Genomic DNA, 23,627 nt, shown 5'->3' on the forward strand with positions numbered 1-23,627 from the left:
CATTTTGGGAAAAAAATCTACCAGTGGGTTTGGAAATTTCCATGTGCAAAATCACCAGTTTTTCACTTTGTTCAAAGAGTAAACACCTCAACCAGTAACACCTCTACATGGTGATCTGTTTCACTTGTATTGTAACAGCGGGTACATGTGAACTAGTTATAAATCTATAATGATGTGTTACTGACACTCTTCCTCTGACCACCAGCCTGTGATTGTGACCCGGTGGGCTCACTGGAGGGGGGAGTGTGTGACAGTCACACCGACCCAGACATGGGGATGATCGCAGGACAGTGTCGCTGCAAAGCCCACGTGAAAGGCACACGCTGTGATGATTGCAAGGAGGGATACTACGGCCTGAGCCAGAATGACCCGCTGGGTTGCCAGCGTATGTATTATACTTGTTATATACTCTATGCTGTAATTTTCCAATATTTAAGATCTGTCAATAGCACATCAGCCTTTATCTTACTCTGTGTGTGTGTTTCTCCCATCAGCTTGCAACTGTGACCCTCGTGGTATCATAATGATGGGAGCTCCTTGTGATCAGATCAGTGGTGACTGCTCCTGCAAGAGATATGTAACTGGTCGCTACTGCAACCAGTGTCTGGTTAGTAACAGCTGCTCTCCTTTACATCCATACTGAATTATCCTGCAGGAGTGTGGGGATTTAAAGAGTCCAAAGCTATAGATACTATACAGAATAGAGCTATAAGATGTTTTTTGGGTGTTCATAGATTTGCGCCAATTCCAGCAATAGAGGGAGATATGGGCTGGATTCCAGGATGTGTACAACGAAAATGTGAAATGATTTGACTGTGGAATCGACTAAACAAAATGGCAGAGGATAGAATAAATTAAAACAAGTATTTATATGGAGTAAATTACATAGTTCCCCCTGGTCAAAAGAAATGTATTCAATTTTTGAGGAGGTGGATATTGTGTTTATTTAAATTTAGAAAATGTATTTTATTTAAGAGAAATGGTTTGAAAATGTTCTATTAAAACCAAAATTAAGGACATACAGTATGCAGATTAAATCTAACTTTGGACCTGAATTATCACATTTACCAAGAAGTGAAAGATCTTTAGTTTCACAGCTGAGATCTGGTATTCTTCCTCTGGCCATTGAGGTTGGTCGATTTAAGAATATTCCCGAGGAAAATAGAATATGGGAAATGTGTTTCCTTTTATATTGTACAAAGTACTGTATGACGACTTGAGAGAGGTATTATTGAATGAAATCTGTGGACAAAATATGAAATATTTTGGTGCTCTGATGAGCAGAAGTTGGAGTGGTTGTTTAATTTCAGTGTTTTTAAACTGCTAGTTTTATTTCTCAAGCCTGGAAAAGAAGACAGGAACATTTGTTTAATTATTTTGATGATTTCTCTTGAACCTTGGCACTGTTTTCCTTTTCTTTTTTTCAGATAATAGTTTTGTTTTCTTATTTATTTGATGTGCTGCTGATGTGCTCTGGACCCGGTTTGTTTTCTTGGTATCTTATAAGCCCATGCGGGCTGGGCATACAGAAGTATGCATGAGACAATATTAATAAAATTATTCATTAATGCATAATAGAGAGAGGACAAAAAGTTCTGTGTTTGTACTTTGCAACAAGCACTTAACCTGTTTTAATTTGTCTTCATGTCAGTTCGGTCAGTGGAGTATCTCTGTGCGTCATTAAAGGTATTCATAGCTATACAACTGTATAAGCTATACAAGGTCAACTGGTCAAGAGAGCTTCAGACACATTGTCACTGTTCATCCTCTCTCTGAGCTCTATGTCTTCATGTTCCTGCAGCCTGAGTACTGGGGGCTCAGTAACGACCTGGCCGGCTGCAGACCTTGTGACTGTGACTTTGGTGGAGCCTTCAATAACAGGTACAGAGTTAACTCATGCACATTACTAAATTGTTAAATATCTGAACATAGTTTGGTCATGTGGGAAGCAATCGACTCATCCCTAGTGATTTCAGTGTATGGGGCCACTCCTCTGGATGCTCCTGTCCTTTATCTATGGCCCCTCACTCTCTGCTGGCCTGGAGATTTATTTTGTTCAAACGGTGGGATTCTTCCTCTCCAACATTTGCATTTCACATTTTTTTAAGTACTTTGCAATGAAATCTTTTAAACATGAATCTTTTACTTACAGGTCAGGGTTGGTGATCCTATTCTAGAGCATTTTTTACTAAATTGTTTGAAATCCTTTTCACACTTCGATTGCAACCAATTAATTGATTGCTTTTTCACAAAAATGAAAAAAGTCAGTCACCTGTGGGACGGGCAATCCTGTAAAAAAAAAAAATCAATTGGATCACACTCCAGTCTGGTGGGCGGCAATGTAGCTCTGGCAATCCACGGCTTCAGAGAGAAGTCTGAGGAAAGGGGCTTGGACATTTGACTTGTGTATTTTCAAAATGTGGCCTGCTAGAACCGTTTTTCCAGGATCTCCAACCCTACCTTTAACTGCCCCATGTTCAAGTTGTATGTTTTTGTATGCGAAAATGGAAAGACCTTTAATCATTCTTTTTTTTGTTCTTGAGAATAATGGTTTGTGCATTGTGTAAGGCTCTTAAAGAGATCATTAAATTTCAAAAGCAAAGTCTGTTGCTGAGTGACAGATAAAGGCAGGAAGGAAGACAAGACAAGGTCAGTCAGTTCAGTTTCAAAAGACACTTACAGTATACTTGCTTTTTTCTCATTTCAGGTGCATGATGGAGAATGGCCAGTGCGACTGCAGGAAACACCTGATTGGTCGACAGTGTTCAGAGGTGCAGCCTGGGTATTTCTGTGCCCCTCTGGACTACTATAAATACGAAGCAGAAGAGGCCACTGGACACTCTCCCGCCGACCCTGCACTACCGGTGAGCACGACTCCACCACCCCGTCTGTGTCGATCAGTGCAAGTCACATGTCAGGTCGCAGTAACAGACCTTCAGCCAGAGAAGATGTGAGAGAAGAATGTAAAACGGCAACACACCGGAGAATTTACCCTTTTAGAACCCTTATGAACCCTTTGAACTGATCCATGCCACTGCTCTCACTTCCCTCAGTCTCTCTATACTTTAGGGACAAACATAAGAGTGCTGTGTGTCTTCTCATGATTTGAAAACAGGCACAAAAGCAAACAACCATTCCTTCTTTCAGCAAGTGAACCGTGCATCTGACATCCTTGATCCGAAAGCATGTTTCTGTTAGCTCTCACTGCAATGTCAGTATCTACAGGATGTTTGTGTAAACATGTTTCTACATCACATCCATGAACTATATGATCCAGCCTTTTTTCTCATGAGGTATACTGTAGAAGATACTTGTCTGAACCCTCCTCGCAGGAGATTTAATCATCTTCTGCATGTCCTCTGTATCTCACACAGACTGTACAGCTGCACATCAAACAGGCCTTGGATGATGCTGGATAATGTGATGTTATGACTGTTTCAGATGGGGCTTTCATATTGTTCTGACTCCACTTAAGGTCGTGTTTGTTAGGGGAATAAGTATCATTATCATTCCTGTACTGCACCAACAATGGCTGCTACGAATGAACAAAATTAAATGTAGAACCAGGACATTAAAATAGAATTACACATAGACCTACCTTTTACAATGTAGCTGAGCACAGAGTAACAATGTTGAGCACATAGAAGTAGCTGAAACACAAACACAATGGAATTTAAAGAGCCAAAGATAAATAAAAGCACAAAGTACACACACACAAAAGATTAAAAAAACAAACACAAAACAGCCAGCACCTGCAGACAGACATATGAAAGCACTGAAGTGAAGTTACAAATGAACTCAGCTCCTCTCAAACCTGACAGAGAGCAAAGGCCACCCAACCTTGGCATAAATGTCACAGTGATGTGTGTTATAACTATCTCTTGTAATAAATCTTAAAGCAGAATGACAAACTGAGTACAGGGGCTTCAGAGTCGTGGCTGATGAGTGCATCTATGAAATGACCATAATCCAAAACTGATAAAAGAGTTGCCTCATTCACCATTTTTTCTACAATGCAGAGGAGAGGAGGGTTTATTTCTGTATTATAGAACAATTTTCTTTCTGATAGCAGTCCGGAATGTCGACACATTTGTGATTAAAAAAAAAGACATGGACATCACTTTATCCAGTGTGTGACCTTTAAGTCTCACCTTCCTCTTTTCCATCAAGGACAGAGACAAAGTGGTGTCACAGTCTGTTCCTGCTGTCACTGACTAATCTCCGCTGCCCATCACTCTTCCCCCTACGCTGCATCCACGTCTCTATCCTCTACCATCTCTGTCTGCCCCCTCTCTCACATTCTTTCCTTTTTCTGTCAGTTTTTTTTTCACTACCTCATTTTCAAACCCTCCACCTCTTTACTTCCCCAGCCAGCCCTCCGGGCAAGCTCAGACAGTCCACACTTGCAACATCACAGCGTTAGGAATGTGGACAAAAAGACAAGTATGGACTCCAGAATGTCAGAAAAAACAGTGGAGGACACTGAGCGATGTGTCTTCTGATGGACTTGTTAGATGACACCTGGAAAAGAGGCTCATGGTTTTCAGGATACAGTCAAATGCCTTTGTGTGCCGTCATTATTTCAAACTGACCCAGCAAAGCACAGACACCAACACACACTCAGCCTCATGTTTTTTTAATTGACCTTTTAGTTTATCTTAATCCTCTCATCTCTTCTCTCAGGGCCAAGTTCGTCCTCAGGCAGAGACGGACTGCGTCCAGCACCTCAGCAACCAGCTGAGGCGTCACCGTCGCCACCGTCGCATCACCAACTCACAGCAGCACCGGGCAGCTCTGAGACGCATCCGCCAGCTTCAGCAAACAGTGAGATGTTTACTCTGAATCAGTGCATTTATTTATGGTTTATGGAAAAGACACTGATGAATTAAACGGGGAGCATGATTGACATAAACAGTGGAGATCAGTGGTTTTCAGGACATCTAGAGGCCTGTGGAGGTGAAAGTAATCAGTTAAAGGTCCCTTATAAAGACCAAAAAGCTTTCAAGTTTGATGGCGTCTCTATGATGTCTGGGTACTCCACAAAAGGAGATGAGTTAATTACATTAAGGGGCTTTTAGAGCTGCTGTCCAACACACATGTGTCTGTACAGTATATTGGGAATAGTGAGGATAAAAAGTCTGTGTGTGATGTGTGTGTGTCTCTCAGCCGGACGTGAGGACAGTTCACAGAGAGCACACTCCCAGCCACATGGTGACGTGGACAGGACCTGGTTTCGCCCGCATCAAAGATGGAGCAGGCCTGGTGTTCACCATCGACAACATCCCCTACGCCATGGAGTACGACATCATGATCCGCTACGAACCTGAGGTCTGTTAGTATGTGGACGTGATTCCAGGATGAAACTCCTTTAACTAATGAGTCTGTTGAACTGAGCTTTGTTTTTGTATGTGTGTGTGTGTGTGTAGTCCACAGAGGACTGGGAGGCCGTAGTTAGTATCACCTCCGTCCTGCTGCCCTCCAGTCTCAGGTGTGGAAACCTCCTACCAACTGAACAGCTCTACACTGTGACTCTGCCGCACCGCAACAGGTACCACAACTTTTGTGTGTATGTGTGTATGTAAGTCTAAGAGAGGGGCCATTATGGCCTCTATGTTTATTCAAGTCACTGACAGATTTGTTCCAGGTAACCCAGCTCTTCATCTGGTTTATTTTGCACCATCACATTGTTTTCCCTCAAACCTGCCTGGACTTGTGTGAACTGTGTGAGCCAGGCATGTATTTATATTCTTACTTCACTGCACCCTGTGGTATTTTTACTATTGAATCTCTGTCAGGAAGACAAACATACCAGAAAGGCTGTGTAAGACCTTAACTACAGTCACATGAATGAAGGGGTAACAGCTTTGTTTACTCATGTAAATACTGGAAGGAAAGAAAAATCAGTGGAAGGTACATTCAGGCGGGAAAGCAGCACATCCCACACCCACGCACCTGGTCCAGATTCATTGTCAAGCTTTTCTCCCTAAATCCATTAACGGATCAAAGATAGTCGTAACAATTGTACAGTGTCAGGATAAACTGTGACTGAGAGATCACACAGAAAGAGGCCAGACATGTCAGTAAGTCGGATTTGTGTAATTTCACTCTCCATTGTCTCAGGTCTCTTTTTCATGTCCCACCCAGGAATAATTGCAATCACTTTGATGTTCATTAAACCTTTTAACTCCTGCCATCATCAGGTCAAAAGTTAGTCTGTCTGTTCTCGTCAGTTCAGATATTCAGGGGTCTGTGTTTTTTATTTAGAATGAATCGAACAAAATGACATAGCAGTTGTGGCATGGCAGTGAGACAGTTCAATTGGCTTATGCCAAAGGCCATAATTTCACTAAACAAGTAATTAAGCCATGCAGGTTTAAATTGCATAGGAATTGGATGGATGAATAATGATACACAAGTAGGACTGTTGTGTCTTTGTTGTGATTTTCTGAGCACAGTTAGCAGGGACTTTGTTGAACTTACAGTACGATAACTTAAAATAGTTGGTATTACACATGTAAATGGACATACTCTCTGTTACAATAATAATGAGATGGAATGATAATTTAAATGGGCTGCATTTATATATAGCTTTTCTATTGTTAATGACCACTCAAAATGCTTTACAGCATGACGACGACGACCATGTACATAAATCAGATGAATCATACACTGGACTGTCCTCATGCTGCCTCAGTCTAGTGAGACCTTATTGTTTTGTGCTTGATACCATTAAAAACCTCAAATGACATCATTATAGTGTAATACAGTATGTTCCTCGTGTATCTTATGATATAAAAACATATGGCACTACTTCAGAGTTAATACATTTTAAGCAGATTTATCGCAAATCAGACAAGATTAAATGTTAAGTATCCCTGTAAGATCAATTGCAGCGGTGAGTCGGATCTGGGATAATAAAACAGTGAAAACCCAATTCTAAGCTTGTAGTTTCAATCTGCCGAAAAGCCTTTCAAAGTCTGAACTCATCTGGAACTAAGAAGTCAGACCCGGCCTGGATCCGGCTGCCTCAGCGAACCGTGGCCGAGCTTCCGTGCTCCCGTGGTGGGTTCCTCAGCCAAAACCAATTAGCGAAGTTAGGCCAGACAGACCGACAGAGGGGTGGATGCCAAGTACAGGTAGAGAGTGGATCAAGTCAGGCAGAGATGTAAGAAGGAGCACACCATCAAAATGAGGAAGTTAACAGATCAGTTCATCTTGATGTCAAAGGAGTTTTGCTATGGTTACTCAGCTAACATCAACTTAGCTGTTTACTAGTCTAGAAGAAACATTAGTTCACCATCAAACTTTGGTTCTTTACTCAACAACATCTGTCTAGAGGTGGCAAACAATGACAATGCTGATGTTTACAAGTTGCTAACAATAAGGCCCCCCTCCAGGGAGTTCAATGAAGAGGGACCTCATCAGCAAACACTTTCGGTTGCTTGGTGAACATTAGTTCCAAAATCCCTCACTCGCCACTATAGAGTGGACTGTTTAGTGACTACGGCATTTTGTAGTGCTGTCCAAATGTTTAGTGAGGATTTACTGTATATAGTGGACTCATTGTATCCCACAAAACAACATGAAAAGTAGTGTAGCCTACAACCGATGGTCACTAAGCAAGCAATGTACCTTAATGCATTGCAGTCACACATCATGGTCATGATCACAGTTGGCATTGACCTGCAACGTTTTTTTTAATGCAACAGTAATCAGCCTGCTTTCTCTTGTGTTTTAACCTTTTCAGCTCCTTTTGATTGTGAAACTTTTTCCATCTTCTCTTGTGTTTGTGGAACAATATATAAACACTATTTTTGTCCAATTGTTCAATCAATGAAAAATGTCCTTAATAAGGCTGTTGAGGCTTGAGACAGTTACCTCAGTACTACAAACCTATAGCAAAAAACTTCAGGTAATACGGACACTTTATTACATTCCCTTTAACTAAGTGGATGTTTGGCAACATTTAGATTGTACACACTTATTATTGTTTTATTAGGACCCCCATTAGCTGCCACTATTCTTTGTGGAGTCCAACTTAATATTATAACCTTATGGTAGGACCATGTGAGGCAGGAATTATACTTCCAGTCACTTCACTGACCTAATGAAGGTTTCTTCATAGGTAATACAAATTATGTGACATTGGCTGTCAACAGGGGGTGTAAAAAAAAAAGAGGTGATAGGACATGGAGAGTGACAGATGATTTTTTCTCCTCCAGATACATCCAGATGCCCAGGCCGTTCTGCTTTGAGCCCAGCAATCGTTATGTGGTTTCAATCAGGTTCCAGCGCCATGGTGTCTCACACAGACACCTAACTGCCTTTATTCTAATCGACTCGGTGAGCTAAAATTTGTCAGCCTGTTACCCTCATCATCACCACTCTTTCCAGGTGAAATGTTTCAAAGGTGTCAGGCCTTTGGATCCATCTGCATCGCTGTTTGAGTCCAGCATGAAATAATTACCAAACTGATTCAACAGCTTGATGCTCTCTGATTCAGTTAGCTGACCTGCGACTTTGTTGTCACTGTCTTCTCTTGTCAAAAGCACATTAATAAAGCTAAAACATACAAGTATAAAGAATGAAAAAAATGCTAAGATGGTTTATTACATTATTAGTACAATTATAATCTTTTTCAGTTGGTGGTGTATTCTTGAGGAAGTTGGTCTGTTCTTCTTCTTGTTTTTGCTTTGCAGTCTTGTATGTAAGTACTTTTAATTTACCAACTCTACCTCTGATTCCCTTTCTCTTTATAGCTGGTTCTGATCCCCAAATACACTGAGCTTCCTGGTTTCCAAGGTAATGAGGCAGAGGCTGAGCAACGGCGGGAGGAGATGATTCGCTACATGTGTCTTGACTCCTTTATGATTACGCCGATGCCGGCCCTGGCTGAGATGTGCTCCAAACTCATCTGTAGCATTTCATCTATCATTCACGACGGAGCTCTGCGTAAGTAGATACACACACACTGAGATGTAGAGGAAGTGGGTTTCAAGTCTACTGATAATTTGTTGATATTTTCTTTCTTGTCTGCAGCTTGTCAGTGTGACCCTCAGGGTTCCCTCAGTGGTGAGTGCGAGAAGGTCGGAGGTCAGTGTCGCTGTAAACCCAACGTCATGGGTCAACACTGTGACCAGTGTGCCCCGGGAACCTATGGCTTTGGAGTGCATGGCTGTACAGGTGAGTCCGTCACAGTCATAGTAACACCCACAGATGTGGGAATACTACATCTGTGGGTATACGGTGTGGAATACTACTTGTAAAAGGATAAAGAATAAAGATGACTTGACAACAAAAAAAACTGAAAAAAAAACAAAAACAAAGCAGAGAAAACATAGATATCATAGTATTGCAGGATATCACGTAATAGATTCTCCAGAGTTTCTAAACACTGAAAGTTAACAGTATAATTTGGAAACTTTTACAGACACCTGCATTTACACCTATATATATATTTTTAAAAAGAAACAAGGAACCCAACTGGTGGTCCTAATTGAATAATTTCAACTGTGCTAAGGACTGCAAAAGTAAGAGGAATTTCCACACACTATAAAATAAAGATGGGAAATAAAATTGAGTCATGGTGTGATTTCATTTCTTTACCCAATAATGTGAAAATCACACATCACAAATCACCGCCACATTCTTAGTGCAGGAGAGTGTTAGGTAATTGTGCTCTATTAAAAATAGAATATTTAAACAATCCCATATTCAAAATAAAAACAGTAAACAGTACACAGCTAATATTTAAATGGCTTTGACAGTCAGAAACCTACAGACTGTGTTAACTTTACATACTTGTTTGTAGCCTAAACCTTTGTTCTTCTTGTTGTAATTTTTGTCTGTATAGTTGTTCTCTCAACACCATTGTAAATGAGGACTTTCCTCAATGGTCTTCGAGAATAAATAAAGGTTATAATAATTTGAGTTTTGTGTTTGGCTTTTACAGTTTTTCGCAATTGCTAAGACAGATTTCTTCTAAACCTTTTATACTTTCTCAATACAGGAAAACACAAAACCCAATCATTAAACTACTTTTGTAAAACCCCTGAGGCTACAAAACACACACCTCAAAACAACTTTATCTGTGCTCAGAATCAAACTCTGCTTTCAGATCATATCAGAGTAATCACTGAGCATTCATTGCACTGGACATGGAAAAATAGAAATTGTGTTCAGAGTGTGTACATTGAGAAATGTTTCTTCTTTGTAATAGAGAAAAAAACATTTTATGTTCTCTAAAAATATTCACAGTTCAGTAACAGTTTCAGTATTATCTACAAAGTACAGTGAAGTAAAGAAGCTCTGGGTTTGTAACCTATAAACACAAATATATGAGTGTAACAAAGGCAAAAGAGACAAAGACAAATGAAAATAACATTTCACTGTCACACTGAACTTTTATCCCCATTTTAAAGCTTTGCACTTGCATTGATTTCAATTTGAGCTCTCATGAACAATTTTCCTCCATCAAACCTGTAACAAGTATTTAACTGATAATTGGCAGAGCAGTTTTATTTAAAAGTGAGGACATAATGCTCATTTCATACTTTCCGGCCATTTTTTAAGTAACGCTCTACAGTTCTAGGTCCCCGAGTGCGGCCATAGGAAAAAATCTGAGAAAAATATGTGCAGACCGGACCCAGCTCTCCTCCTGCTAGCTGCGCTACACTGCAGTTAAACAGCAAAGTAATGGGGGCAGTTCTTCTAACCGAGACTTTGGCCTCTATATGATTCTCAAAATATCACTACAAATGCTTTGCAACATCCACCAGTGTGCACACTCACCATTTCTTACACTCTGCTCTCAAGCTCTTTGTCCTTAAGTGCTTTCCATAAAGGGAAAAAAAAAACCTTCAACACTTCATCCCCACCAGGAAAAAAAAGGAGATCAGGATATTTCTTGGTCCTGATTCCAGCACAGAGAGGGAGGCATTGATTAACCTTTTCAATACCTTCTCCTCCAGCTTGCGACTGCCACTCTGAGGGCTCCTTAAGCCACCAGTGTGACCCAGTTACAGGCCAGTGCCAGTGCAGGCCGGGAGCCACAGGGCGAACGTGCTCAGACTGCCAACCGGGCCAGTGGGGCTTCCCCAACTGCAACCCCTGCCATTGTAACGGCCACGCTGACCTCTGTGACCCCCGCACCGGGGAGTGTGCAGACTGCAGGGACTACACAGCAGGACACCTCTGTGAACGGTAACCATTCTCAGTGCCGGGACATCACGCTTCACTCTGCTGCTTCATCACTGCTGATCACACTGATGGTTAATGTCTCCCCTTGTCTGTCCTAGTTGTGTGAACGGGTTCTTTGGAAACCCGATGCTCGGCTCAGGGGAGCACTGCCGGCCCTGCCCCTGCCCCGGTAACCCCGGTTCGGGTCACTTTAACGGCGAGTCCTGTCACGCTGACCACAGCTCCAACCAGATCATCTGCAGCTGCCAACCAGGCTACACCGGTAAAAAAACTTTCACCCTGCAGCCATTCTCATGTCACTGAACGACTGCAGTTTCAAACCTGCCTTACTCTCACCTAGGGCCCCGCTGTGACCGGTGCGCCCCTGGTTACTATGGAAACCCGGAGCAATCGGGTGGGCAATGCCTGCCGTGCGAGTGCAGCGGCAACATTGACGCCCAGGACCCAGAGGCGTGCGACCCCAGGACCGGCCAGTGCCTCAAGTGCTTGTACCACACTGACGGCCCGTCCTGTGCACACTGTCAACACGGTTACTATGGCAACGCTTTAGCCCACGACTGCAGACGTAAGTGCTGATGGCAGATATTAACCTTCCTCTTGTGTTAGATTTGCCAGTGACCTGCTTTTTTAGGTTTTTAATGCATAAAAGTACCATATAAATGTGTTTATAGCATCAAGGCTTTTTGACTTTATCAGGAACCTGTTTTTAAACAAAATAAAATCACAAAATTCGAAAATGCTCAGATTAAAATTATGACATTTGTGGTGTTAGGGTCAGTTTTGACCCAGTTATAACAATAAAAACAATAATTGGAGGGAAAAACTGAAATCATAAGTGCAAAACCAACCTTTTCATGGATTAGGAAGCCTAACAACGTAACCAAGAGATGAGAAACAAATGGAATGATAAATAATAGTTTTTAGTGTGTTGATGGTAGCAGAAAGCTGACAAGAGGAAGGTTCAATTGAAACCAAGGGGCATACTGACAAAAAAGGCCCTGGGTCCCACACCAAAAATATTAAAAACAATATTTTCATGGATAAGGAAGCCTAACACTGTAACCAAGAGAAGAAAAACAAATTGGATGAAAAAAAGTTTTTAGTGTATTCTACAGCTAATTTAAAACACGGATCAAAACTAACCCTACTGTAACACCAGAGATGGTAGCAGAAAGCTAACACAAGACGAAGGTTAAAGCACTTGAAGTAGTAGCCCACCATCTTCCTCCACTGTTTGGTCTAGTTAAATGGTCTAGTTAAAAAAAGAAAATAATATAGCGTAATAAAAAAAAAATCTGAAAAAATCAATGTGTCTCTCAGCCTTCTTTGTGTTCATGCCTGTTATATTTCCTCTCAGGTTGCACCTGTGTGACGGCCGGGACCGTCCAGTCTGCGTGCAGCGACGGACAGTGTCACTGCGACCGCCAGACCGGCGCCTGCCCGTGCAGGGAGAACGTGTCGGGCCACAACTGTGACCAGTGTGCTCCGAACCACTGGAACTACGGTCAGGACAGAGGCTGCGAGGCCTGTCACTGCGACCCGCAGCACGCTCTGGCAGCTCACTGCAACATGGTGAGGGAGAGTGAGGACATCTGAGGGCAAGACAAACAACTTGGACAATACGTTAAGATTGCTCTCTCTGTTCTCTGCAGTTCACAGGCCAGTGCCACTGTCATCCAGGCTTCGGGGGGAGACAGTGCACCGAGTGTGAGCAGTTCCACTGGGGAGACCCACGGGTGCAGTGTCAAGGTAACTCACCTTGTCACAGGAACACCTTTGCAGTTTTTGCCTTTATTCTGTCAGGAAAGAGTGAGAGACAGAGGACGGTCGGGCTGAGAGCCAGGGGGATGACAGGCAGCTGAGGGTCGGGGGTCAGCCTCAAACCCATGGTCACTGGAGTCAGGATTGTTTTTGTGCTCTACAAGGTTCTGCATTAATGAAGATTGTTAACTTTTTTCACACATTGCGGTTTCGTGTTTCGAGATTTAATAATGCGGTAACATTGAGTGAACCTTCAAAGCAGCTCATCCACTAGAGAGCCCCCTCTCATAAAACACACAAATTATTGAATGTAATGTGAGACTCAGGGTCAGATTTACATCTGTGATGGACACAAGTGGTGCAGCATTTATCAAGCAGGATGAAGGGTAGGGTAGGTGTTTCTCCAGAGGTCATGCAAATAAACAGATACAAAGATTGATCCCTGTAATTTGAGAGCAGTCCCTATTAATTTGTGATTTTGCTCTTAAATTAATCAAATGCACGTTTAACAAAAAAACAGTAGCTGGTCATTACTTTGTTAACACAGTTGCTGTGGTTTTACTCATCTGACATTCAAATCAGCAGCATCTCCATTCTCCAGTGTGCACACACATGAATGTCTGTGAGCCTTATTACAATATTACAACGGCCTACAGTAATGCAGTTTGTGGAAGTTAGAGCAGCATCAGTTATTTGTTCATGGATTATTATTAAAAACAGAAGTTAATACGGAAAGAGAGACAGATTCTTATCAAGTAGAAAAATATAATGGAAAATATCTAAATACTAGTTATAGATGAAAACAGAAGAGCTGCAGTTAAAACTCTGCTCTTCATTGAAGTGTGTTTCCTCTGATCCTCTCTATCAGTCTCTTCATTTAGAATTTTTTTTTATTGCATATCAACATATTTTAAAAGACAAGAACATTTAACATTACACATTGCACACAGTTGCCACCATCCATGCATAATGAAAACTGAATTGAATCCCTAAACTAAAAAAAAAAAAAGCTCTGCCAATTCCTCTTAAAATGGAGTTTCTCTTAATTAAGATGAATCATTCTCTTTCTCTTAACATTGATTTTTAGATGTTCTCATTTTGTGTTACTGCATCTCCCTATTATTTCTGTTAAGTTTATTGAGCTCATTTTATTTTAATGGTATAATAAATAATAATAATTATAATATAATGCACTGTTTAATTCATGTTACACAATCTGGCTGTGCTTTCTGTCTTTCTTCACTTCCACCCAGAGTGTAACTGTCACCCGCTGGGTGCAGAGATGGCCCAGTGCAACAGGACGACAGGGGAGTGCGAGTGCAGGGATGGAGCGGCGGGCAAAAAGTGTGACGAGTGTGCCCGTGGCTTCACCGGCGTCTTCCCCAAGTGTGTCCAGTGTCACCCGTGCTTCCAGCTGTGGGACGACGCCCTGTGTCAGATCAAAAGGGACCTGGAGCACATCCAGTTAATGGTGCAGAAGATCAAGGAGAACGGCGTCACATCTGGAGTCGGTGACAAGCGAATCAAAGAGCTGGAGAAGAAGCTGAAGCAGGTGCAGGATCTGATCAGTATGGAGGACAGTGAGAGAATCCACCAGCTGATTGGACAGAGCATTGACGACCTCAGGTGAGGACGTCACACTGTGTTATTCAGTGTTCAGTGCACGTCTCCCCTGCCACCAGCTTAAGAAATAAAATACTCTGCTCTATTTGTTCCAGGGCTGAGATCGCCCTGACCGACGGGCGACTGATGGGAGTCACCCGAGAGCTCAATACAACTGCAGAAGAAGAAGGAGCTCTGAGACACACGCTGAATGATCTGGAGAGGGAACTGAGGGACCTCAACAGCACCGTGGCTGAGAAACAACGGCAGGTGGATGACTACCTCACCTCAGGATTTGCAGGTAGATAAATCTGACTTCACCAACACATTGTTAGCTCAGCTTCCAAAGCATAGCTGTTGCAACACAAACTCCTGCTCCTGTCTCCTCACAGATCAGTTTGAGAAAGTGAAGAAATACTATCGGGAGTCAGTGAAAGCTTCGGAGAAGTGCAACGCATCAGTGTCCGGTCCACTCAGCCCAGTGGAGCAGTCCAAGGAAACCCGCACTCGCACCGAAGACCTGCTGAGCGCCACTAAAGACCAATTCCTCCGAAATCTGGCCGCTCAGAACAAGTCGCTGAGCGAGCTGCAGCAGAAGGCCCACGACCTGGATAAGAAGGTGCATCACCTCAATCACAGGGTAGGTGGAGTTTATTTGTCCATCTTACATACTGTCTTAGTATTATGTTAAAAATGTTCGACGGAAAAATCTGATTTGTGTTTCTGTATTAGCTGCATTAATCATTTGTTAGCTCAATTATTATCTGGAAAAAGGAAAATCAAAACAACACCATATTTAAGATAATTAACTAGAGTGTTAAGTGAAAAGGTGAAACCTCTTTCTGTCCTCATTCATGTTTTTTTCTCACGGTTTAAAAGAAAGGCGTGTTTGAGTCTTGCAGTGACATCTAGTGGCCAGATGTTGTAAACGCAGCTGTGCACTGAGTGCAACTAAAAGGATTGGAAAAAAATATTATCATCTTTTTTTTAGAAATCAAATGCAATGATTAAATGATGACAGTGGCACACAGATTGAATGTCCCATATTATCAATGTGGTGTGATATTTTAAGAGCAGAACTTCTTGTTTATGTGGAACCCATAAACTTGGCAGATTCCTAAGAGACAAGCAGATTACTGTATATACACATTTGTAATTTAAAGTCTTACGTCTTCTCGCTCCATATTCTTTTTCAGGCTTTATCATTTCTTCAAAGAGTGGATCACTGTTAGTACCTGATACAGATTCTAAAATATTGGCATCATGATGAATAATATTGATCAGAATATTGGTTTTTGTATTGACATTGACAAACAATGTTGATTCCACTTGAAGAGGATTAATCATACCACTGACTCATCTCCATGATGTGTTTTTGCTCCATTCAGGTATGTGGTGGCCATAGTGAAGACAGTGTAAATGGCAGTTGCCCGGACAGCCCATGTGGTGGTGCTGGTTGCCGGGACGACCAGGGTAATCGAGTATGCGGAGGGGACGGGTGCAATGGGACGGTGAGCACCTCTGTATCAGCACTGAATCATGCCAGGAACGTGACGGACAGTCTGAACGCCGCCAACGAGGAGCTGCAGGACGTCGTCAGGAAGGTGATGAAAGCGTTGAAACATGAATGTAGAGCTCTGCCCTACAAAGGCAAAGTGCAGTATCTGCATTTTTTCAAATTTTTCTTTTTGACCAATCAAAAGCGTGGCATATTCTCTTCAATCTGGTAGAATTTGATATTGGTGCTGCTAAAATTTCCAGAGTTATTGGGCTTTTTATTTTGCTGTCCATCCAAAAAAGGACTGTGAAACCAAGGCAAAGTGCAGTATCTGCAAAGAGTACTGTACTCCCTACATTCTAGAATTTACTCTATAATTCCATTGGAGTAAAACCAAGGCAAACTGCTGTATCTGTAGCTAATACCAAGCCAAAGTGCAGTATCTGCACCAAAACTAAGGCAAAAGTGCAGTATCTGCCATAAAACGGTCAAAATTGGTCAGAAAGGCAAACTACAAAATACATTTAATTCAGTCCACCTTTATCTAATCAATTATAGACTTGGTTGTTATTCATAATTTGATGCTTAAACCTGACAATGAAAAACACAAAAAGATGTTTTTCTCAGTTTGGCATTTTTAGAGATACTGCACTTTGCCTTTGTAGGGCAGAGCTGCAGTCACGGTTTGATACCAGGGCTGTGACGTTTCTCTGTCGACTTGACATCTTGTTGTTCTGTCTCCAGCTCCAGGATATCGCCTCTTTGACACAGGACGTGAAGAACCAGGCAATGAACACGCTGGACAAAGCCCAGAAAAAGAAGGAGCACTTTGAACACAACAACAAGAAGCTCAAAGATTTTATCAAGAAGATCAAAGACTTTCTCACTGGTGCGTTGATAATGTTTTCAGTGCTAAGTTAACATCTGTCCTCGTTTTAAAGTTGACTCGAATCGGAAGATCTGAGTCGACCTGCAGCAGCAGAAAGGATGCTGAGGGTGTCTAACTGTGTCTCCGTCCTCCCCTGCTGTCCAGAGGATGGAGCAGATCCAGAGAGCATAGAGAAGGTGGCTCTGCAGGTGCTGGCGATCACGCTGCCCGTCAACAAGACCACCATGGACCAAATGATAATGCAGATAAAGGAAGGCGTGTCCAACCTCACCAACGTGGGCAGCATCATCAACGAAACCTCGCAGCACATCAACAAAGCCAAGGAGCTGCTCCAACAAGCTAAAGATGCCAAGTAAGTGACGATACTCACCGTTAAAATAAAGACACTGAAGCTTTATCCGCTTTCTTTTAGACGGAGAAGCATGGGGCGTCTTTTGATGTCAGCACACCAAAGCAAATTACATCCACTATAACGAACCCAGGACTAACAAAGTCAGGTTTCTCCTCACTTTTCAGTTGGTCCACAGATGTCACAGATGATACAGAAGCCACATTTTGCACTGCTGATGTTAGCGGGTGATAGAGTGACGCGGCTGTTGAAGTGGCTCCATTACAGATGAATTACATTTACAGCATTGGTTCATGTTTTGGCTGACTGACTCTTTAAAACTCCTCTTTCTGTTAAAACAGCTCAGTCCATTTGGTGATTACAAAGGCAAAAACATGTTTGTTTAATGTTTCATTATGTAGTTATCACAGAGCAGGATGAAAAATATGTGTATATCTCCAAACTTTTACACGCATGGCACAACAGCAATTCATGATTTGAATCAGCTGTAAACAAGTCCGTAACAGATTTGTGTTGGATTAACCAACGTGCTTGTTGTTGTGTGAAGGATAAATGAATAGATGACAGATGTACAGTAAGTGATGTGATTATCTCTTCTCTGTTGCTTGTGGAGCAGGAGGTGCAATCAGGTCCCTATCGACCTTTTCCTTCTTATTGCACTTGTAGTAACGTGTGTAAATATGTGTGTGATGCATTTGTTAGTGTTAAAACTGTGGGGAATGCTTTTCATCAAATAAATCTTGCTTATTACATTATTTACAACTCATCCTCATCATGTTGGACTTCGGTAAAAACATCTTCTGTGTGGTGTGTTTGTACAGGCAGCGAGCAGAGGGAGTGAAGGACGCCACCAACAGCACTAAGCAGGCGTTGGACGTGTCTGAGGACGCGATAGAGAAAGCGAGGACGGCCCTGAAGGAGGCTCACAATAACCTGAACAACACCAGGAACGCCACCGCTGAGGTACAACTCGTTTGGGAAGTTTGGTGAAGGTCACAGGTTTCACTCCTCTACTTCCGTGGCTGAAGGTTTTATTTCAATGCTGCCTTTTCTTTCTGACATTGAATATTATCTTCTCCTGTTGCACATTTATTCATTATGAGTTCATTGCTGTTTTAAATGATGAGCATACGCAAAAAGGGGCTGCCGCTTCACCCGGCTGGTTCTTTGCTAAGGTGCTGGAGGCATCAAAAGTGTCCAAACTGAAGAAATAGATCTCCGCACACTTAGATCTATGCAATCTCACTTTATTAAAAGCTAAGCCAAGGTCATCTGAGACCGAAAGCTTAGCTTTTAATAAAGTGAGATTGCATAGATCTAAATGATGAGCATACAAAAGTACACACAACTCCCCACACCCACAGAGTAATTTATTGAATCATAAGTAAATGAAATAAAATATTTTAAAAAGCAAGTGAACAAGTATCAACTAGTAAATATCTTTTAAAATATGACAAAATAAACAAACAATCCATACACAAATACATAAAAAATAAAGGGAAAAAGAAAGAAAGAGAATAAATAGATAGATAGACATAGATAAATAAATAAACAATTAGAAAAGGGGAGAATTTAAGAAGCATAGCTCGATGTTGGATATTTAGACAGTGCAGTATTAATCACATTTGCACTGACTTCATATATCACAAGATTGACAAGGGGAGCCTTATATTTTTCAGCCTCATTTAATATAATATAATATACCATAATATAATGATATAAAATTATCTGTCCATTGTGTATGATTTGGAGGAATAACATCCTTCCAGATGTTCCAGAGGTAGATGTTGCACATCAGATTTCAAACCTTTTGATGCCACATTTGCTCCCAGGTGGAGGAGAGGCTGAGTCAGCTGGAGGATAAGCAGATGGACGTCATGATGCGGCTAAACAACATCTCCTTAGCGGTGGAGGCTTTGAGGAACAAGACAGAGATGAACAGACAGATGGCAGAGGAGGCCAAAAATCTGGCTAACAACGCCACTCTCGAAGCATCGTCACTGCAGGAGGTAAACATCCAGCTTGCTTTTATTTTGTCTTTGTCTTAAAATGTATGAAAGAAAAGAAATATAAATTGTGTCAGGTTTTTTTGACAGTTAATAAAGTGAAATCTAATACTAAATAATATTGTGTCGTCTGCCAGAGCCTCAACGACACGGAGAAACGTTACCGTGAGCTGCAGAAGAAGGTGGACTCGCTGGGTGAAGAGGCTGGAGGTCTGAACAGTATCAACCAGAGAGCCATGGATATCAAGAAGGAGGCAGACGGCCTCTTGGATAAAGCCAAGAGTGGGATCAAACAACTGGAGAGTGAGTTCGCAAAGCTGTCCTCTGTGTTGACTGTCATTTCACTGGGTGGCCATGACTCGTCCTGCTTCTTATAATCAGTCCAATTTAACACAGCACAATTCACACAAATGCTGTATATGATGCACATAGAGCCTGTCACTTACTTACAGTACATGTCCATGAGAAATAAATGGTCAAAAAGAGAGAGAAAGACTTGACACTGTAACTGCTCCCAACTAAAAACATTGAACTTTATTCTATCATAATATAAAGCGGACAACGTTTCAAGCCTACCAGCTCTTCATCAGGTCACTCGTGGGATGAGAAATAAATGTCCAGGTTTGGAGTCATAGAAAGAAGAAGCTGCAGAACTCTAACCATGATCCAGATAGACAGAATAGATTTCTGTACATCCATTGATGTACTGTAATACAGGATTTGCTAAGAGAGATTTTAGGGCATTTTCACTGATAACACTTGCTAATGAAAATAACAAGGTCATCTGATGCATTTGTGAGTGTTGTGTATGTTCATTCAGCTCTAGGCATTTTGGTGGTGGTTTGATGGAGGTCAAGGTTAGATTTATTCATCCATTAAAACATGGACATTACAGTCATGAACCAACACTGGTTGAAATGACATTTATTTATGTTTTGATGATCAGCTGAGAGCTCACCCATGACCCTCGTGCAGGATAAGCGGTATAGAAAATGAATGAATTAATGTTTTTTGATGAAATGCTGCTACATTGAACTCCAGGTAACTTTGGGTGATAGTTGTCATGCTCAAACATAATTCAAACATCATAAACACTCATTAACTTTGATCTTGTATGATTTTTTTTTTTTTTTAGCATTCAGTAGCCTTTTCCTTTAAAAGTAGCAGGTAGGTAAGTCAGGTGACACAGACTCAGTTGAGAGGAGGTAAACTGGTAAAACAGATCAGTCACTTCTCATCTTGGGGTCGTGATCCTGTAGAAGTGTCTGATCCTCCATGTGAGAAGCTTTCATTTGTGATTGTTCTGAAGCTGCGCTCATTCTTTCATCCCCATGTGGAGTGTAGCCGTGGACCAGACCAAACCCCATAGGCCACCTCTTGCCTTCATCCCTATAAATGCAATTCACTTTTACAGTCGACCTGTCTATGGCAACCAAAATACGACATAGCAAGATATAAACAACACAACATCCACAGTCAAACATCACATCAACAACAACAACCACAACCAGTGACAGTAGGCTACAGCAGAGCAGGATGCAAAGAGGAGGAAAATATTCACGAGGTCACAGCAAGTCCACGGTTCACATAAGTCACATAGTGTGTGGCAATCATTTACAGTTCATTTTGCGGTTGTGCTTTTAGCAGCCTTGTGGTAGATGGGATAAACTAATTTGCATAACGGTTTGTTTTCGCACCGGCACATAATTCCACCGACCTGAGGGCATGATAACAAATTCACTGCCCTGTACGTGATCAGGGTGGGATAATGTTCTCTCTGCTCTCAGGACCACCCGTGTTTTCCAGAGAGAACTGAGGTCCTTAAATTGGACTCCCGTAATCTTGGAACACACTCTGATGATGTCACTCAGACACAAACCAGCATATAAAAGAAAATGAATGAATGAAACGGTTCTCAATAAAAGTTTGATAAAAAGGTACATGCCATACCAACCACTGGTCTACAGGATCTGTGCTCGGAAAGAAATTACAGTAGAACAGGGGTGAAAATGTGAAAATGAGCAGGCTCACCCAGGTGTGAAATAGAAATAGAAAAAACCTTGTTGTCCAGCCAAGGCGGGAAATCTTTCTTTGGTCTCACCCAATTACAGACACAGACTTGCAAATAGGGTTTATACAAAACAAAAGTGTCAACAAGGAGTACATCAAACAAACTCATTATCTTGATTTATTAATTATGTTGATGGCATTGGGGATGAAGGAGCCCTTATAGTTCATTTTCTTTGTCAGAGGTACTCTATAGCGCCGCCCTGAGAGGGAACTGATAAATACCTGTGTCTAATGCGGAGTCTTTTGACCTGGGTGTGAATGCTGAAAGCTTTTTTTCCAGTGCAGACAGAAGCCTGATGTTAGTGGCTCTGTTTTCATTTTGGTGGATACACTTTTCTGCACTTTCCTCTCAGGTGGGATTCAGACAGACCTTCTGATTGCTTGTATGGTTCCTCCACACTCACTGACCCGCACTGAGCTCTGTCTCTCTGTTGTTGCAGAAATGGAGAAAAAGTTCAAGAGCAACGAGCGGCGGATGCAGAGGCAGCGAACGGAGCTGGATGAGCTGAGGGAAAACGCCACCGTGGTGCGGGACGAGATCCGGGAACAAGTGCAGAAGTACAGCAACTGTGTGTGAGGTTGTTTCCCGTTCCCTGTTTACTGTTTGCTGCTGTAGTCCAGAGCAGAGAGCGACTGACGCTGTACCAGAGACACAACTACATCACCCATGAGAATAAAACCCAGCTGTGGTGCCTCCGCTCTGACACTGGTATTTCAACTTTTACACATTTTACCTGTTAAGTGTTATATCTCTCAAAAGCCCTTCCTCTGTTCATGTACTGTATCACTTTTTCACTCCTAGATGTCGACACTAATCCGTGCGATGTTTATGTCTTTAAGCTATTACAGGTGATGACCTGTGGAGAGTATTTGTTTCAACGTATAGGCCATGGTAATTGATTTAATAAATAATACTGAAGAAATATATCGGAGTATGTTATCAAAAAGCTGTTATTTTGACCAAAAGTGATTTTTTTTTTCGTGTGTTTTCGCTGTAATTGGACCACATGATTATGATATTTTACATTATGAAATTCATGGAATACATGGAAAACTGATTTTTGTGTTTATTTCTACTGCAAAAGGAACTTTTGATTAAAAACTTTTAAATAACCTACATATGCAAATATTCCTGTAAGCAAAATGATGAAGACAAATAAATTTGATGTAGTTTGAACCGATTGATGTGTGTGCGCAACATTTACTACATCCAATCAGGCCTAATATTATGACCTACTGCCTAATATTGTGTTGGTCCCTTTTGCTGCCAAATGCACAGCAAACTGCGATGCACTGTGTATTATGACAGCTTTCTATCAGAACCAACATGAGCTTCTTTAGCAGTTTGAGCAACATAAGCTCATCTGTTGGATCAGATCACACGGGCCAGCCTTCGCTCACAGTAGTATGTTTCAATTCATTGTCACAAGGGGGAGCCATATACTTTGCAAGGCAGAGTGTTCTTTCCCTCCATCTCCCTCCTGTCAGTGTTTCAGTGCACATGCTTTGACATCGTCCTTCCAGCAGGAAAGACAGACGTGTGATGAATGATATCGTTTTGTGTCCTGTCAAAAATATTAGTTACAGTTCTGCTCTTCCTGCAATGCCAGATTAAACTGCTTGCAGTGAAAAGAGCTTTTTTATTTAATAAAACTACTCAGGTGTTTTCTACGGTGGCCTGGAGAGCACAAAGAAATGGAAATTCAGAAAACTGTGACTATGGGAGCATAAAGAATTGGAATGGACCCGACTGGGGCGCACTTTTCTTGACAATGCTTCTTGACTTGACAGCTACCTGTTAGTGGTGTTAAATAAAGTGAGTTTCAACACACTAGTGTTGCATGACTACAAATATGTTCTGTTAGCTTAGCCAATAGCTCAGTCAATTTGTAACAGGGTTGCATGTGTTGTCTTCAATTGTAGTACTTTGACCCCTCAGGGCCACCATAGTTTTATCTGTACTTAAGGCTTTGCATTAGTGTTTGTATTTATGCACACAGTGCTGTTGTTCACCTTGGCTACAACATCCTTGAAAAAGGATTGTTAATCTCAATGGATCTCTTCCTGGATAAATAAAGGTTAAATTAAAATTGAAATTAGTGAACAGATGTGAACTGTTTGGGTTTATCAACTAGCCAAGTTAGCCTTGTTGTGTTGGGTGTATTTGCTTTTCTCCACAGTCCCTATTTGACCAAAACATCTGTAAATGCAGCAGTGTTAAAGTTAAAGTACTATCTAATACAGTACCATCCA

The 23,627-nt window shown here is 41.6% G+C and overlaps 1 protein-coding gene across 1 annotated transcript in view; it reads left to right on the forward strand.

Annotated features, from left to right (window-relative positions):
* lamb2l (laminin, beta 2-like) overlaps positions 1–22,303 on the forward strand; it is a 59,468-nt gene extending 37,165 nt beyond the window's left edge. Inside the window, exons 11-35 of the mRNA XM_083975425.1 lie at positions 206–385; positions 495–607; positions 1,802–1,881; positions 2,708–2,864; positions 4,684–4,824; positions 5,167–5,328; positions 5,427–5,548; positions 8,223–8,343; positions 8,760–8,952; positions 9,040–9,183; positions 10,971–11,202; positions 11,298–11,461; positions 11,540–11,764; positions 12,557–12,771; positions 12,852–12,948; positions 14,214–14,586; positions 14,679–14,863; positions 14,955–15,202; positions 15,951–16,166; positions 16,805–16,949; positions 17,094–17,301; positions 18,120–18,261; positions 19,131–19,307; positions 19,442–19,607; positions 21,815–22,303. Coding sequence (XP_083831551.1) covers positions 206–385; positions 495–607; positions 1,802–1,881; positions 2,708–2,864; positions 4,684–4,824; positions 5,167–5,328; positions 5,427–5,548; positions 8,223–8,343; positions 8,760–8,952; positions 9,040–9,183; positions 10,971–11,202; positions 11,298–11,461; positions 11,540–11,764; positions 12,557–12,771; positions 12,852–12,948; positions 14,214–14,586; positions 14,679–14,863; positions 14,955–15,202; positions 15,951–16,166; positions 16,805–16,949; positions 17,094–17,301; positions 18,120–18,261; positions 19,131–19,307; positions 19,442–19,607; positions 21,815–21,951 — 4,343 coding nt within the window. The 3' untranslated portion in view covers positions 21,952–22,303. The remainder of the gene's footprint in view (positions 1–205; positions 386–494; positions 608–1,801; positions 1,882–2,707; positions 2,865–4,683; positions 4,825–5,166; positions 5,329–5,426; positions 5,549–8,222; positions 8,344–8,759; positions 8,953–9,039; positions 9,184–10,970; positions 11,203–11,297; positions 11,462–11,539; positions 11,765–12,556; positions 12,772–12,851; positions 12,949–14,213; positions 14,587–14,678; positions 14,864–14,954; positions 15,203–15,950; positions 16,167–16,804; positions 16,950–17,093; positions 17,302–18,119; positions 18,262–19,130; positions 19,308–19,441; positions 19,608–21,814) is intronic.
* Positions 22,304–23,627: the final 1,324 nt, after the last annotated feature.

Source organism: Trachurus trachurus (genome assembly GCF_905171665.1).
Source record: "Trachurus trachurus genome assembly, chromosome: 7".
In the NCBI taxonomy this organism is placed as follows: domain Eukaryota; kingdom Metazoa; phylum Chordata; class Actinopteri; order Carangiformes; family Carangidae; genus Trachurus; species Trachurus trachurus.